At 47.9% G+C, this 14,671-nt stretch overlaps 1 protein-coding gene across 7 annotated transcripts in view; it reads left to right on the forward strand.

The window, feature by feature from the left end:
* RECQL5 (RecQ like helicase 5) overlaps positions 1-14,671 on the forward strand; it is a 41,454-nt gene that overhangs the window by 1,107 nt on the left and 25,676 nt on the right. For 5 of the 7 annotated variants that reach the window (XR_010115504.1, XM_055241392.2, XM_063617105.1 and 2 more), the window contains exons 3-7: positions 933-1,054; positions 3,084-3,602; positions 4,381-4,483; positions 5,022-5,133; positions 7,275-7,437. Coding sequence is in view for 6 of the 7 variants with exons in the window: in XM_055241392.2 (XP_055097367.1) it covers positions 933-1,054; positions 3,084-3,602; positions 4,381-4,483; positions 5,022-5,133; positions 7,275-7,437 (1,019 nt within the window). In the remaining variant the exon portion in view is untranslated. The remainder of the gene's footprint in view (positions 1-932; positions 1,055-3,083; positions 3,603-4,380; positions 4,484-5,021; positions 5,134-7,274; positions 7,438-14,671) is intronic. The other 2 variants (XM_063617106.1, XM_063617107.1) reach the window with 1 other exon arrangement.

Here is a 14,671-nt window from a genome sequence, read left to right on the forward strand (position 1 = left end):
CCACCTAGCTGGTGTATATTTCATAGCTAGATCTACACATGGTCTTTGGAAACACTTCAGATTCTCATTATTGTTCGTTTGTACACACAAACGAACAGCAACAGTGAGGGTGGCGGGAATAACTTAACTCGGTCACTGGCCTTCTAGGTAATTCCCTTGTTGAAGGTTGAGTGGCCTGGGTCCCGGATAGAGAAGGGAACAGTAATAATGTTATAAACCTGAGATACGGTGACAAATGGAAGTTGCCAAGAGGCGAGCAGCAATGTAATATTAACGATACATGTCTAAACAAAAGCCCTCTAAGTAATGTCCTACCATGTCTACACAGATGTACCCACTCATCTAGCAGTACTCTTTCATGGCTGTTTAGTTCAATCAGCCATATCACAGCAGACTCACAGACTTTTTTTTTTTTGAGACAGAGTCTTGCTCTGTCGCCCACGCTGGAGTGCAGTGGCGCGATCTCGGCTCACTGCAACCTCCGCCTCCTGGGTTCAAGCAATTCTCCTGCTTCAGCCTCCCGAGTAGCTGGGATTACAGGCACGTGCCACCATGCCTGGCTAATTTTTGTACTCTTAGTAGAGACAGAGTTTCACCATGTTGGCCAGGCTGGTCTCAAACTCCTGACGTCGTGATCTGCCTGCCTCGGCCTCCCAAAGTGCTGGGATTACAGGCGTGAGCCACCGCGCTCAGCCCAGACTTTTTAAATCTTGTTTTTAACCATTACTAGAAATGGTTTGGGCATGTATCCAAGTTTCCCAGGATCCTTGCCTTTTTCATAGAAAGGACAGGAGAGGAATTAGCATTACATTGAGACCCTCCCATGTGCCAGACACTCTGCTAGGTGCTTTTCCTACATTCTCATTTAATTTTCAACAACTTCAATGAAAAGGCAGGAAGCACTGAGATATTGTTGTCTTGTATTTTTGCAGGTAACAAGGACGTCTTTGTGTGCATGCCCACAGGGGCAGGAAAATCCCTATGCTATCAGCTCCCTGCTCTGTTGGCCAGAGGCATCACCATTGTAGTCTCTCCTCTCATTGCTTTGATTCAGGTGAGGCTTAGGGCAACGAAGATGGTGGCCCAAAAAGATTCGGGGAAGGTTTTTTGAGGCTGGAAATTTCACTTCTCTATTGGTCTTTTGCCTCTTATTTTTTTTTTTCTTTTTTCTTTTTTTTTTTGAGACAGAGTCTTAACTCTGTCACCTAGGCTGAAGTGCGGTGGTACGATCTTGGCTCACTGCAGCCTCCGCCTCCTGGCTTCAAGCAATTCTTGTGCCTCAGCCCCCAGAATAGCTGGAATTACAGGTGTATGCCACCATACCCGGCTAATTTTTGTATTTTTAGTAGAGATGAGGTTTCACCATGTTGGCCAGGCTGGTCTGAAACTCCTGACCTCAAGTGATCCACCCGCCTTGGCCTCTCAAAGTGCTGGGATTACAGGCGTGAGCTACCACACCCACCCCTGCCTCTTATTTTCTATGATTTGCCTGTCTCATTCGCTGTATTGGGTTTCTGTATTTCCCCAATGTAGTGTTCTCCACTGGTGCATATCACTCTGGGGGGTTACGAATGACTCCTGAGGTCCCTCACCCTCCTTTGTTATTTCTTTGTTCAGAGGAGTATGAAACTGTATTTTTTCACACATATACATTCAGTCTCATGTATACACACATGTGCACTCGTGATGTTGGGACAGAAGTTGCAGATGGATAGATAGCTAAGTTGATATGGGGAATCCCTGGTGTCCTGCTTATTTTGGTAAGGGCACAGTATGCGAAACAAAAAATGAGAAACTGGCTGGGACCTTATTAACATCTGCTCTACAGGTGTTCTGACTATTTAAGGCCTGCAGATGGGCTGATAGAATCAGAATTGAGGAAGTGTGGCTGTGTGGGTAAGAACCATCCACCATGAAGAAAGGTAGACAGGGAACAACAGTAATAACTTGATGAATGTTCACCAGGTCCCAGGCTTTGTGCTAAGTGCTTTACATACATTAATTTCTTTCTTTTTTTTTTTTTTTTTTTTTTGAGATGGAGTTTCGCTCTTGTTGCCCAGGCTTGAGTGCAATGGCGCATTCTCGGCTCACCGCAACCTCTGCCTCCCAGGTTCAAGCAATTCTCCTGCCTCAGCCCTCCAAGTAGCTGGGATTACAGGCATGCGCCACCATGCCTGGCTAATTTTGTATTTTTAGTAGAGACAGGGTTTCACCATATTGGTCAGTCTGGTCTCGAACTCCTGACCTCAGGTGATCTGCCCGCCTCAGCCTCTCAAAGTGCTGGAATTACAGGTGTGAGCCACCACGCCCGGCTTACATACATTAATTTCACCTCTGAGATGTAAATTTTAAGTTATACAACAATGCTATTAGATAGAATTGTATAAATCGTTTAGAGGGTAAGAAACAGCCAGTGAGCGTGTGGCAATTAAGTGAGCCAGGATGAAATCTAAATCTGAAGTCTGTCTGACTTCAGAGCCTGTCCTCTAAACCACTTCACCTTCCCTACAGGTTGAACATCCCTAATGCAAAAACCTGAAATCTGAAATGCTCCAAAATCCAAAAAATTTTAGTGCTGACGTGACGCCACAAGTGGAAAGTTCCACACCTTTCTGACCTCATGTGATGGGTTGCGGTCGAAACTCAGTCAAAACTGTTTTTTCATGCACAAAATTATTATTTTTTTATATATATATTTATTATACTTTAAGTTCTAGGGTACATGTGCACAACGTCATGCACAAAATTATTAAAAATATAAAATTACATCTAGGCTATATGTATAAGGTATACATGAAAGAAAAAATGAATTTCATGTTCAGACTCGGGTCTCATCTTTAAGAGATCTCATTATGTGTATGCAATCTGCAAATATTCCTAAATCCAGGAATATCTGAAATCTAGAACACTTTTGGTCCCAAGCATTTGATAAAGGATATTCAACCTATACTATTACTATGCAAAGAGAAGACATATTGGAGGATGGGAAGAGGACAGTTTATGACTGGGAAATCCTCCAGGGACTTGCAGTGATGTTTACCTGAGTCCTGAGGGCCAATTATACCTCCTTTCTCTTTTCTTAGGACCAAGTGGACCACTTGCTAACCCTAAAGGTACGAGTAAGTTCCCTGAACTCGAAGCTCTCTGCACAGGAAAGGAAAGAGCTGCTTGCTGACCTGGAGCGAGAAAAGCCCCAGACCAAGATTCTGTACATCACCCCGGAGATGGCAGCTTCATCCTCCTTCCAGCCCACCCTGAACTCCCTGGTGTCCCGCCACCTGCTATCTTACTTGGTGGTGGATGAAGCTCATTGTGTTTCCCAATGGGGGCATGACTTTCGTCCTGACTACTTGCGTCTGGGTGCCCTACGCTCCCGCCTGGGACATGCCCCTTGTGTGGCTCTGACCGCCACAGCCACCCCACAGGTCCAAGAGGATGTGTTTGCTGCCCTGCACCTGAAGAAACCAGTTGCCATCTTCAAGACTCCCTGCTTCCGGGCCAACCTCTTTTATGATGTGCAATTCAAGGAACTGATTTCTGATCCCTATGGGAACCTGAAGGACTTCTGCCTTAAGGCCCTTGGACAGGAGGCTGATAAAGGGGTGAGGCACTGAGGTGGACGCCAAGCAGCTGTTAGAGCAGTGGGGTGCGATGTGCAGCATGGAGATGGAGATTGGTCTTCTAAGACCTTTGCTTTTTGTAGCTTTCTCAGCCAGGCTTCTTAAAACTTGTGCACAAAAAGAGTTGTCTCTTTGGTTTCCTGGCATTGTCCTCCTTACCAGAGTTTCCTTGTCCTGGATCCTGTGGCAGGCAAGCAGCCAGCCAGTCTGTGTGAGGCCTCTGCAGACCCATGCAAAGTTCATGAAGAGGAGGCAGAGAAGTTAAACAGGTTGAGTTTTGAGCAGCTTTTGGCCTGCCTTTTTTTTTTGAGATGGAGTTTTGCTCTTGTTGCCCAGGCTGGAGTGCAATGGCGCGATCTCAGCTCACCACAACCTCCGCCTCCTGGGTTCAAGCGATTCTCCTGCCTCAGCCTCCCAAGTAGCTGGGATTACAGGCATGCGCCACCACTCCCGGTTAATTTTGTATTTTTAGCAGAGACGGGGTTTCTCCATGTTGCCCAGGCTGGTCTCTAACTCCTAGCCTCAAGCGATCCCCCAACCTTGGCCTCCCAAAGTGCTGGGATTGCAGGCATGAACCACTGCACCCAGCCTGGTCCTGCTTTTTATAAAGTGACAGAGCCTTACTGAGTGTCCTGCCTCAGAAGAGATTGAAGCTGATGAGAGAAAGAACACAGAGCTTCTTTTAGAGCAGAGTGCACTACACTGGGCCTGTTGTTCCGTTCTTGCTATGCTTATTTTCTTCCTGCTTCTCCCCATTCAGTTATCTGGCTGCGGCATTGTGTACTGCAGGACTAGAGAGGCTTGTGAACAGCTGGCCATAGAGCTCAGCTGCAGGGGTGTGAACGCCAAGGCTTACCATGCAGGTAAGGGACGCCCAGGCCACTTGAGTCTCTTCACCCTCAGAGGCTTCTTAGCCGGTCTCATGTTCTTTACAGATCCTGGTTATCAGGTGACCCACCATCTTATTGCAGATACTCAGGCAGAGCTAAAGTGATTCACTTAAATCCCCTAAAAGGAGTCTAGACATGAATGAGGTCTAAAATGAGAAGTGTGACTCTTGAGTTCTTCCCACTGTATGCCTACCCAGCAGCAGGTGATAAGTTTTTACCAGCCAAGGTAGTGGTGTTTTAGGAAGAGCACAGGCTTTGGAGGCCAGTGGGCTTGGGCTTGAATCATGGCCCTGACCTTTGTCAGATGCTCTGTGCCACACATGGGCTAGGGTCTTTGTGCCTGTCAGCTGAGGCTCAGTAAAGTTAAGTGCCTGATGTAAGGTCAGACAGCTGGGAAGTGAAAGATTCAGGGTTTGTGAAGTGCCTAGCAGACAGTGTCAAACCCAAAATAGACCCCGGGTAAACCCAAGGGAAATGTGAGTTCCCTTCTCCATCTTTCCCTCCTTTACAGGGCTGAAGGCCTCTGAAAGAACACTGGTGCAGAACGACTGGATGGAGGAGAAGGTCCCTGTAATTGTTGCAACCATTAGTTTTGGGATGGGAGTGGATAAAGCCAATGTCAGGTGAGCTTTGGTTCTTGCCCTGTCTTCCTAGTCTGGGCCTGGCTCAGGGTGGATTGCCTAGTGCTATGCCCAAAGGACCAGGTGCATGTGCTCCTTCGAGGGCTAGAGGGGAAGGAAGCTCCAGGAGAGAGTCCTTAGAATACAGCCTGAATGCTGACAGCTCCTGTGCGGCCTGCTCCCAGGTGACTACACGGCATGGTTCTGGCATCCCCTAGGATGGGGCAGCATGTAGTCTGTCCGGCTTGTCCTTAAACACAGCCCCGTTCACTCACATCTCAGTAGGTGGATCCTATGAGGAGGTGGGAATAAAGGAACTATAGTCACGCACCTCATGTTGATGTTTCGGTCAATGATAGACTGCATAGACTGAGGTCCTGTAAGATTGTAATGAAGTTGAAAAATTCCTATCGCCTAGTGATTTGCGTTACAGTTGCCTACAATATTCAGCACAGTTAACACACGATACATGTTTACAGTCTGGCTGTTCAGGCTGCAGTACCATCTAGATTTATGTAAAGACTATCCACCGTAATGTTTGCACAATGATGAAATCGTCTAACAAGTCATTTCCCATCATTAAGTAATGTGTGACTGTATTTTAAGCTACTCCCTGTGGAAGGTCAAAGGCAAGGCTCTTAGGACCGTCATTCCTTGTTATTGCTTACTAATAGTCTAGAAGAGTCGGGGTGCATCCCAGCCTCCTAGCCCCACACTGGCAACTAATAGGAAGTCTTGTATGTCTGGCCATGACCTTCAAGAGGCATTTTGGGCTATAGCCTGAAGCCCTTTGGTCTGATTAACACCAAATAATAATACCTTGTATGATTTACAGAGCGTGGTTGCATACATGGTCTTGGTGAACCTCACAGTGACCCTGAGTTAGGGACGAAATTTTATAGTGCCCTACATTTGAAAGAACACTGACTTTAGAATCAGAGTTCGAACCCTGGGTCTGCAGCCAGGCGTAGTGGTTCACACCTATAATTCCAGCACTTTGGGAGGACCAGATGGGAGGATTGCCTGAGCCCAGGAGTTCGAGACCAGCCTGGGCAACATAGCAAGACTCCGTCTCTATAAAATTAAAAATTAGCCAGGTATAGTGGCATGTGCCTGTAGTCCTGGATACTTGGGAAGCTGAGGTGGAAGGATTGCTTGAGGCTGGGGGTTGAGGCTGCAATGAGCTATGATTGTGCCACTGTACTCTAGCCTGTGCAACAGAGCAAGACCCTGTCTTGAAAAATAAAAAAAACAAGGCCAGGCACAGTGGCTTATGCCTGTAATCCTAGCACTTTGGGAGGCTGAGGCAGGCGGATCATGAGGTCAACAGATTGAGACCATCCTGGCCAACATGGTGAAACCCCGTCTCTACTAAAAATACGAAAATTAGCTGAGCATGGTGGCGCCCACCTGTAGTCCCAGCTACTCGGGAGGCTGAGGCAGAAGAATCGCTTGAACCCGAGAGGTGGAGGTTGCAGTGAGCTAAAATCGCACCACTGCACTCCAGCCTGGTGACCGAGCAAGACTCCATCTAAAAATAAAATTTAAAAAAGCAAAATAAATAAAATGAATCCTGGGTCTGTGGTATCTTGTTAAGAGCCAGTTTTGAAGGCAGACCCCCCTAGGCCCAAATTCTAGCTCTGCTGACCCTTTACTGTGTAACCTTGTACAAATTTACCTTTCTGAATCTCATATTCTGGAGAACGGGCTACCTCACATAATGGTGACTAACAAATGAGACATATATAAACCGGCTCATAGTAGGTATTTAATAAATATTATTCCTTTCCCTCTCCGAAGAAGTTATAAATAACTTATTCAAATTTGCATAGCTCATAAGTGGCAGAGCCTCATTTTGTTTCTTTAGGTCCAGTATTTTTTCCACTGGGCCCTAGCTGAGTTTTTTGGTCCCCCATGTGTGCTGGATTTGCCCCCCCTTAACTCCTGCTGTGGCCTCTAAGCTGGGCTTTTTCTAGAAGGGAGACGTGCTGATGGGCTGCAGGTGTCTTAACTATTCTAACTCTGGGACTATCCCTCTGCCTCCCTATCTGCTGGCCTCCCTGCTCTCCTAGTCATGATTACTCCTCCAAAGGACACTCCGCTTCTCCACCATCTCATGCTGCTTGTCCCTTTGGATCCTACAGGTTTGTCGCCCATTGGAATATTGCCAAGTCTATGGCTGGGTACTACCAGGAGTCTGGCCGGGCTGGCAGGGATGGGAAGCCTTCCTGGTGCCGTCTCTATTACTCCAGGAATGACCGGGACCAAGTCAGCTTCCTGATCAGGAAGGAAGTAGCAAAACTCCAGGTAAGGCCTGGGCAGTAGAAGGTCTTTTAGTCTGACCCACCACTCTCCAGTTTTGTGAAGCTGATTTCTGAACTCTGATGATGCTTGTGTAAGCTAGAGGAGGCTGCTCCCAACCTGTAAGTATAGCAAAGGGAAATGGCATATTGGTTAGGTAGGCAGCTTACAACAAGCTAGGTTATACTTTTTCTTTCTAAATATTTAAATTATCTTAATACTGGCTTTTTTTTTTTTTTTTTTTTTTTGGAGACAGAGTCTCACTCCGTCGCCCAGGCTGGAGTGCAATGGCATGATCTTGGCTAACTGCAACCTCCGCCTCCCAGGTTCAAGTGATTCTCCTGCCTCAGCCTCCTGAGTAGCTGGGATTACAGGTGCGCACCACCATGCCCAGCTAATTCTTGTATTTTTAGTAGAGACAGAGTTTCACTATGTTGGCCAGGATGGTCTTGATCTCATGACCTCGTGATCCACCTGCCTCAGCCTCCCAAAGTGCTGGGGTTATAAGCATGAGCCACTGCGCTCACCTTTTTTTTTTTTTTTTTTTTTTTTTAAAGAGACAAGGTCTCTCACTGTCACCCAGGCTAAAGTGCAGTAGCTTAGTCATGGTTCACAGCAGCCTCTAACTCCTGGCCATAAATAATCTTCCCACCTTGAGTAGCTGGGACCACAGGTGTGTGCCACCACGCCCGGCGAATTTTTTTTTCAATTTTTTGCAGAGATAGGGTTTCACTATGGTGCCCAGACTGGTCTCATAACTCCTGGGCTCAAGTAATCCTCCTGCCTCAAACTCCCAAACTACTGAGATTACAGGTGTGAGCTCCTGCACCCGGCCTTAATATTGTCTTTTGTGTACATGTTATTTTATGTGGTCAAGATCAGTACTGCCTTGTTTCTTTTGTTAAAGAGATGGGGTCTCACTATGTTGCTCAGGCTCAAGTGCAGTGGCGATTCACAGGCGTAATCATAGCACACTATACCCTCGAACTCCTGGGCTCAAGTGATCCTCCTGCCTCTGCCTCTCAAGTCGCTGGGACCACAGGCATGTGCCACTGCACCTGGCTTAATCTTCCCTTGTTTTTTGTTTGTTTGTTTTGTAGAGACGAGGTCTTGTTATGTTACCCAGGCTGGTCTCAAACTCCTGAGCTCAAGTGAGCCTCCCACCTCAGGCTCCCAGAGTGCTGAGATTACAGGCGTCAGCCACCATGTCCAGCCTACAAGTACTTATTTCTAATCTCTGCCAAAATGACAATAAAGGGGCTGGGCGCGGTGGCTCACGCCTGTAATCCCAGCACTTTGGGAGGCCGAGGCGGGTGGATCACGAGGTCAGGAGATCGAGACCATCCTGGCTAACACGGTGAAACCCCGTCTCTACTAAAACTACAAAAAATTAGCCGGGCGTGGTGGCGGGCGCCCGTAGTCCCAGCTACTCGGGAGTTTGGGGCAGGAGAATGCCGTGAACCCGGGAGGCGGAGCTTGCAGTGAGCCGATATCGCGCCTCTGCACTCCAGCCTGGGGGACAGAGCGAGGCTGTGTCTCAAAAAAAAAAGATAATAAAAGGATAAATACGTATAAATTCACAAGGATAATGAAAGTAGGAGAGAAGACAACAGCAGGTAGAAATGACAACATATTGTGCCTAGAAACACAAAAACCCTACTAGAAATCTGCTCAAATTCATAAGAAAACCTGGCAGACCGGCTGAATATAAGAGAAATAGTTTAAAGATGAGTAGCTTTTCTCTAGTCAGATGAGAGCCAAGGAAAAAAAAAATCAGTAGCTTTTCTCCACATTACCATAAATACCTAGAAATAGAAACAAAAAAAAAAACCTTAATTTGCAACAATAAAACTTAATAAAATACCTAGGAATAAGTGTTACCAGCTGTTAACAAGAGTTTTTTTCAAAAAGCTCCCCAGTAGGCTGGGTGCGGTGGCTCACGCCTGTAATCCCAGCACTTTGGGAGGCTAAGGCGGGCAGATCACCTGCGGTAGGGAGTTTGAGACCAGCCTGACCAACATGGAGAAACCCCGTCTCTATTTAAAAAATGCAAAATTAGCCAGGTGTGGTGGCGCATGCCTGTAATCCCAGCTACTCGGGAGAGGCTGAAGCAAGAGAATGACTTGAACCCACGAGGTAGAGGTTGTGGTGAGCCGAGACCGCACCATTGCATTCCAGCCTGGGCAACAAGAGTGAAACTCGGTCTCAAACCAAAAAAAGCTCCCCAGTTGCTTTGAATATATGGCCAGGGTTGACAACCACTGATTTAGATGAAGAAAACTAAAATCTCATCAAGAGAAAACAAGCTCTGGGGCCAGGAGCAGTGGCTCTTGCCTGTAATCCCAGCACTTTGGGAGGCCAAGGCAGGCAGATCACCTGAAGTTAGGAGTTCAAGACCATCCTGCCCAACATAGTGAAGCCTGTCTCTACCAAAAAAATAAAAAAATTAGCCAAGCATGGTGGCCCACACCTGTAGTCCCAGCTACTGGGGAGGCTGAGGTGGGAGAATCACTTGAACCTAGGAGGTTGAGGTTGCAGTAAGCTGAGATTGCGCCACCGCACTCCAGCCTGGGCGACAAAGTGAGACCCTGTCTCAAAATAAAAATAAAATAAAATTTAAAAAGGCCGGGCGCAGTGGCTCACGCCTGTAATCCCAGCACTTTAGGAGGCTGAGGCGGGTGGATCACGAGGTCAGGAGATCGAGACCATCCTGGCTAACACGGTAAAACCCCATCTCTATTAAAGATACAAAAGTATTAGCCGGGTGTCGTGGCAGGCGCCTGTAGTCGCAGCTACTCGGGAGGCTGAGGCGGGAGAATGGCGTGAACCCGGAAGGCAGAACTTGCAGTGAGCCCAGATTGCACCATTGCACTCCAGCCTGAGTGATAGAGCGAGACTCTGTCTCAAAAAGAAAAAAAAAAAGGCCGGGCGCAGGGGCTCACTCTTGTAATCCCAGCATTTTGGGAGGCCAAGGTGAGCGGATCACTTGAGGCCAGTAGTTCGAGACCAGCTGGCCAACATGGTGAAACCCCGTCTCTACTAAAAATACAAAAATTAGCCAAGCGTGGTGGCGGGCTCCTGTAATCTCGGTTACTTGGGAGGCTGAGGTAGGAAAATCGCTTGAACAAAGGATATGAAAAGCAAATATGAAAAGAAAGTTCCCAGAAAAGTTTATCAAATGACATGTTTAAAAATGTTAGGCTGGGTGAGGTGGCTCGTGCTTGTAATCCCAGCACTTTGGGAGAATTACATGGGAGGATCTCTTGAGGCCAGGAGTTTGAGTAGTTTGGGCAATGTAACAAGACTTTATATCTGGCCGGGCACGGTGGCTCACACTTGTAATCCCAGCACTTTGGGAGGCCGACGCGGGCGGATCATGAGGTCAGGAGATCGAGACCACGGTGAAACCCCGTCTCTACTAAAAATACAAAAAAAATTAGCCGGGCGTGGTGGCGGGTGCCTGTAGTCCCAGCTACTCGGAGATGCTGAGGCAGGAGAATGGCATGAACCCGGGAGGCGGAGCTTGCAGTGAGCCGAGATTGCGCCACTGCCCTCCAGCCTGGGCGACAGAGCAAGGTTCCGTCTCAAAAAAAAAAAAAAAAAAAAGACTTTATATCTACAAAATATTTAAAAGTTAGCTGGGTGTGGTGGTATGCACCTGTAGTTCCAGCTACGAGAGAGGCTGAGGTGGGAGGATCAGTTGAGTCCAGGAGGTCAAGGCTGCAGTGAGCTGAGATCATACCATTGCACTCCAACCTGGGTAACAGAGTGAGACCCTGTTTCAAAAACTAATAATAATAAAAAAAATTAGCTGAGCATGGTGATGTATGCCTGTAGTTCTAGCTACTCAGGATGCTGATCCGGGAGGATTGCTTGAGCCTAGGAATTCAAGGTTGCAGTGAGTTATGATCATGCCACTACACTCCAGACTGGGTGACAGAGCAAGACTCTGTCTCCAAAAAAATAAATAAACAAATAAAAGGCCCGGCGCGGTGGCTCACGCCTGTAATCCCAGCACTTTGGGAGGCCGAGGCGGGCGGATCACGAGGTCAGGAGATCGAGACCATCCTGGCTAACACGGTGAAACCCCGTCTCTACTAAAAATACAAAAAATTAGCCGGGCGTGGTGGCGGGCGCCTGTAGTCCCAGCTACTCGGGAGGCTGAGGCAGGAGAATGGCGTGAACCCCGGGGGGCGGAGCCTGCAGTGAGCCGAGATCGCGCCACTGCACTCCAGCCTGGGTGAAAGAGCGAGACTCCTTCTCAAAAAAAAAAAAAAAAAAAAAAAAACAACAAATAAAAATTCAATGCCGTATGTGGAAACTTGAAGGAAAAAAAAAGACATCTTCAGATAACAAAGGTTTCAAAAACTTTCCCCTGGTATGTCATGTCTCAGAAGCTATTAAAGGATGTTCTCCATTGTAGAGAGGCAGTAAACCTAGAGAGCAAAGATGGGGACTTACCCAGTAGTAAGTCTTGGTACAGGATGATATTGGAGGGTAGTCCGGACAGACAGCTGTGTCCCAGGCCTAGGGAAAACCGGTCCAGATTGCACTAGGGGGCAAAAGACTCCAGGAAGGAAGGTTCCAAACATCAAAGTGGAAGCTGGCATCTTTGGCTCCTATCGAAATGAATTGTTCATTATGTTAGGACAGTTAGGGGTGAGTTAACATACTGAAATCTAAGTAAATGGAGAAAAACAAAGCTATTAATTTCAGGGGAAACACAGTTACACAAGAAAGGAAATGTGATCACGGGAAATATAAAATGCAATCAGTCGGTTTAGCTGTGAACTCTGTTGACATAGTCATAATAAGGAAAATATGGATTTAATAAGAAATTGTGTTGTAAACATATTGGGAAGTTGGGGGTACAGAATCTGTGTGTATTTGTGTGTATTGGTGGGGATGAGTTACCTACCCAAAGCAGAAACTCATTAGATGATGTCTCAGATATCAGTGTCTGGTTTTTGCTTTTTTGGGTTTTTTGTTTTGTTTTGTTTTTCAGACAGTCTTTGTCGTCCAGGCTGGAGTGCAGTGGTGCAATCTCGGCTCACTACATCCTCCACCTCCCAGGTTCAAGCAATTCTTATGCCTCAGCCCCCCAAATAGCTGGGATTACAGGCGCTCGCCACCATGCCTGCCTAATTTTTGCATTTTTAGTAGAGACAGGTTTCACCACATTGGCTAGGCTGGTCTCGAACTCCTGACCTCAAGTGATCCACCTACCTCAGCCTCCCAAAGTGCTGGGATTACAGGCATGAGCCACCATGCCTGGGCTTTTTTTTCCTTTTTTGTATTAAATAATTCACGGTATTTTAAAAGGATATGTTGGCAAATAGACATGTACACAAAAAAGGCTGCTGATGAATAATCACATCACCCACAAATGCTCACTGTTCTGCTAGTTGATTCAGCCACAAGTCCATAGACAGGCTTATAACAGAGTGAAGCCAGGAACAGTCTCTGAGCAGAGCTGTACCAGAGCTTCGGTCACTAAAAGGGGAATTACCTCCAGGAATGGGCAAGGAAGGAAGTTGGCTGCCATCTTTAGAGTTCCACTGCCCTGACCAAGTGTCCACTTTTGAAATGTATAGTGCCTATTCCTCACCTAATAGTGGTTCCTGGCCCAAGGTGAGACTGTCCTTTCAATTGGATAAGGGTGCAGAGGTCTTCCTGGTGGGAAGGCCAGGAGCTGTTGCTCAGCTGTGGGGACCACCTGCTATTGCCCTACCCCCCTCTAGTGGGAGCCAAAGGGAAGGCTGGCTGATGAGTGTCTGCAGATTGAGGATGTGGCAGGGACTGGTGCCCCCACCTCCCTCCGCCCCATCGCTAAAGATGGGGCTCTGCCCGCTCTGTGCCTGTCACCAGCCACCAGCAGTCATGCCTTGGGTTTCCCAGGTGGAGAGGTGGCAGGCAACATTTTAAAAAGAAAACAGGAAACTATATTGTTTTGGGGGAGGCAGGAGTGGAGATGAGAAAACGGTTTGGATTTTGTGAGAGGGGCTTTGGGGGAGTTTGTTAGTTGTTGGTAACTTAAGTGCTTTTTCTTCCTTTTAAGTTAGTTGCAGGCTTTGGCTTGGAAGGCCCCAGGGAAATGGGGTGGGGGACAGAAACCTGAGGCTCTTGCCCCTTTATCTGCCTTCACAGTACCATCTCCTTCCCCCAGCTTTACCCTGCGCCCAGGAGCCAGGCCTCAGCACTTCCTGCTATCCACTCCCCATAAGCCACTCCTCTGATATTAGTCCATAGCCAAAGGAGCTGTGGGTCCAGGCCTGGTGACCAGCCCAGCTCAGCGCACTCATTCAGGGTGCTCCCTACCTGCAGGCAGGAGGCAACACCCTGTCTGCTACCATTAGCACCTTCCAGAGCCCACCTGCCCTGCCCAGCCATACCCTGCTCCGCCCCATCTGGGATGCTGTGCTCAGGCATGAGCTGGCAGGGCTGCACCCAGCCTCCCTGGTAAGTAGAGATTCAGGAAACCTTTGGGGTCCTCCTGTTTTCTGGTTGTGTGATCCAAGGGGTGCACACTGGCCCCTTGGGTGCCAACAGAAGGGCTTGGGAATCTTGCTCTCCTGGTGTAGCTGGCAGCTGCCCACCCCCACCCCACATGGGTTTCTGAGTCGGCAGGTCAAGCATTATTTTATTTTAGTATTTTATTTTATTTTATTATTTTATTTGAGACGGAGTCTCGCTCTGTTGCCCAGGCTGGAGTGCAGTGCCACGATCTCAGCTCACTGTAGCCTCTGCCTCCAGGGTTCAAGTGATTCTCCTGCGTCAGCCTCCTGAGTACCTGGGATCACAGACATGCGCCACCATGCCTGGCTAATTTTTGTATTTTTTTTTTTTTTTTTTTTTTGAGACGGAGTGTGGCTCTGTCGCCCAGGCTGGAGGGCAGTGGCGCAATCTCGGCTCACTGCAAGCTCCGCCTCCCGGGTTCACACCATTCTCCTGCCTCAGCCTCTCCGAGTAGCTGGGACTACAGGCGCCCGCCACCACGCCCAGCTAATTTTTTGTATTTTTAGTAGAGACGGGGTTTCACCGTGGTCTCGATCTCCTGACCTCGTGATCCGCCCGCCTCGGCCTCCCAAAGTGCTGGGGTTACAAGCGTGAGCCACCGCGCCCAGCTAATTTTTGTATTTTTAGTAGAGATGGAGTTTCACCATGTTGGCAAGGCTGGTCTCGAACTCTTGACCCCAGGTGATCCGCCCACCTCAGTCTCCCAAAGTGCTGGGATTATAGG

Source organism: Symphalangus syndactylus, chromosome 14, assembly GCF_028878055.3.
Source record: "Symphalangus syndactylus isolate Jambi chromosome 14, NHGRI_mSymSyn1-v2.1_pri, whole genome shotgun sequence".
Taxonomy (NCBI): domain Eukaryota; kingdom Metazoa; phylum Chordata; class Mammalia; order Primates; family Hylobatidae; genus Symphalangus; species Symphalangus syndactylus.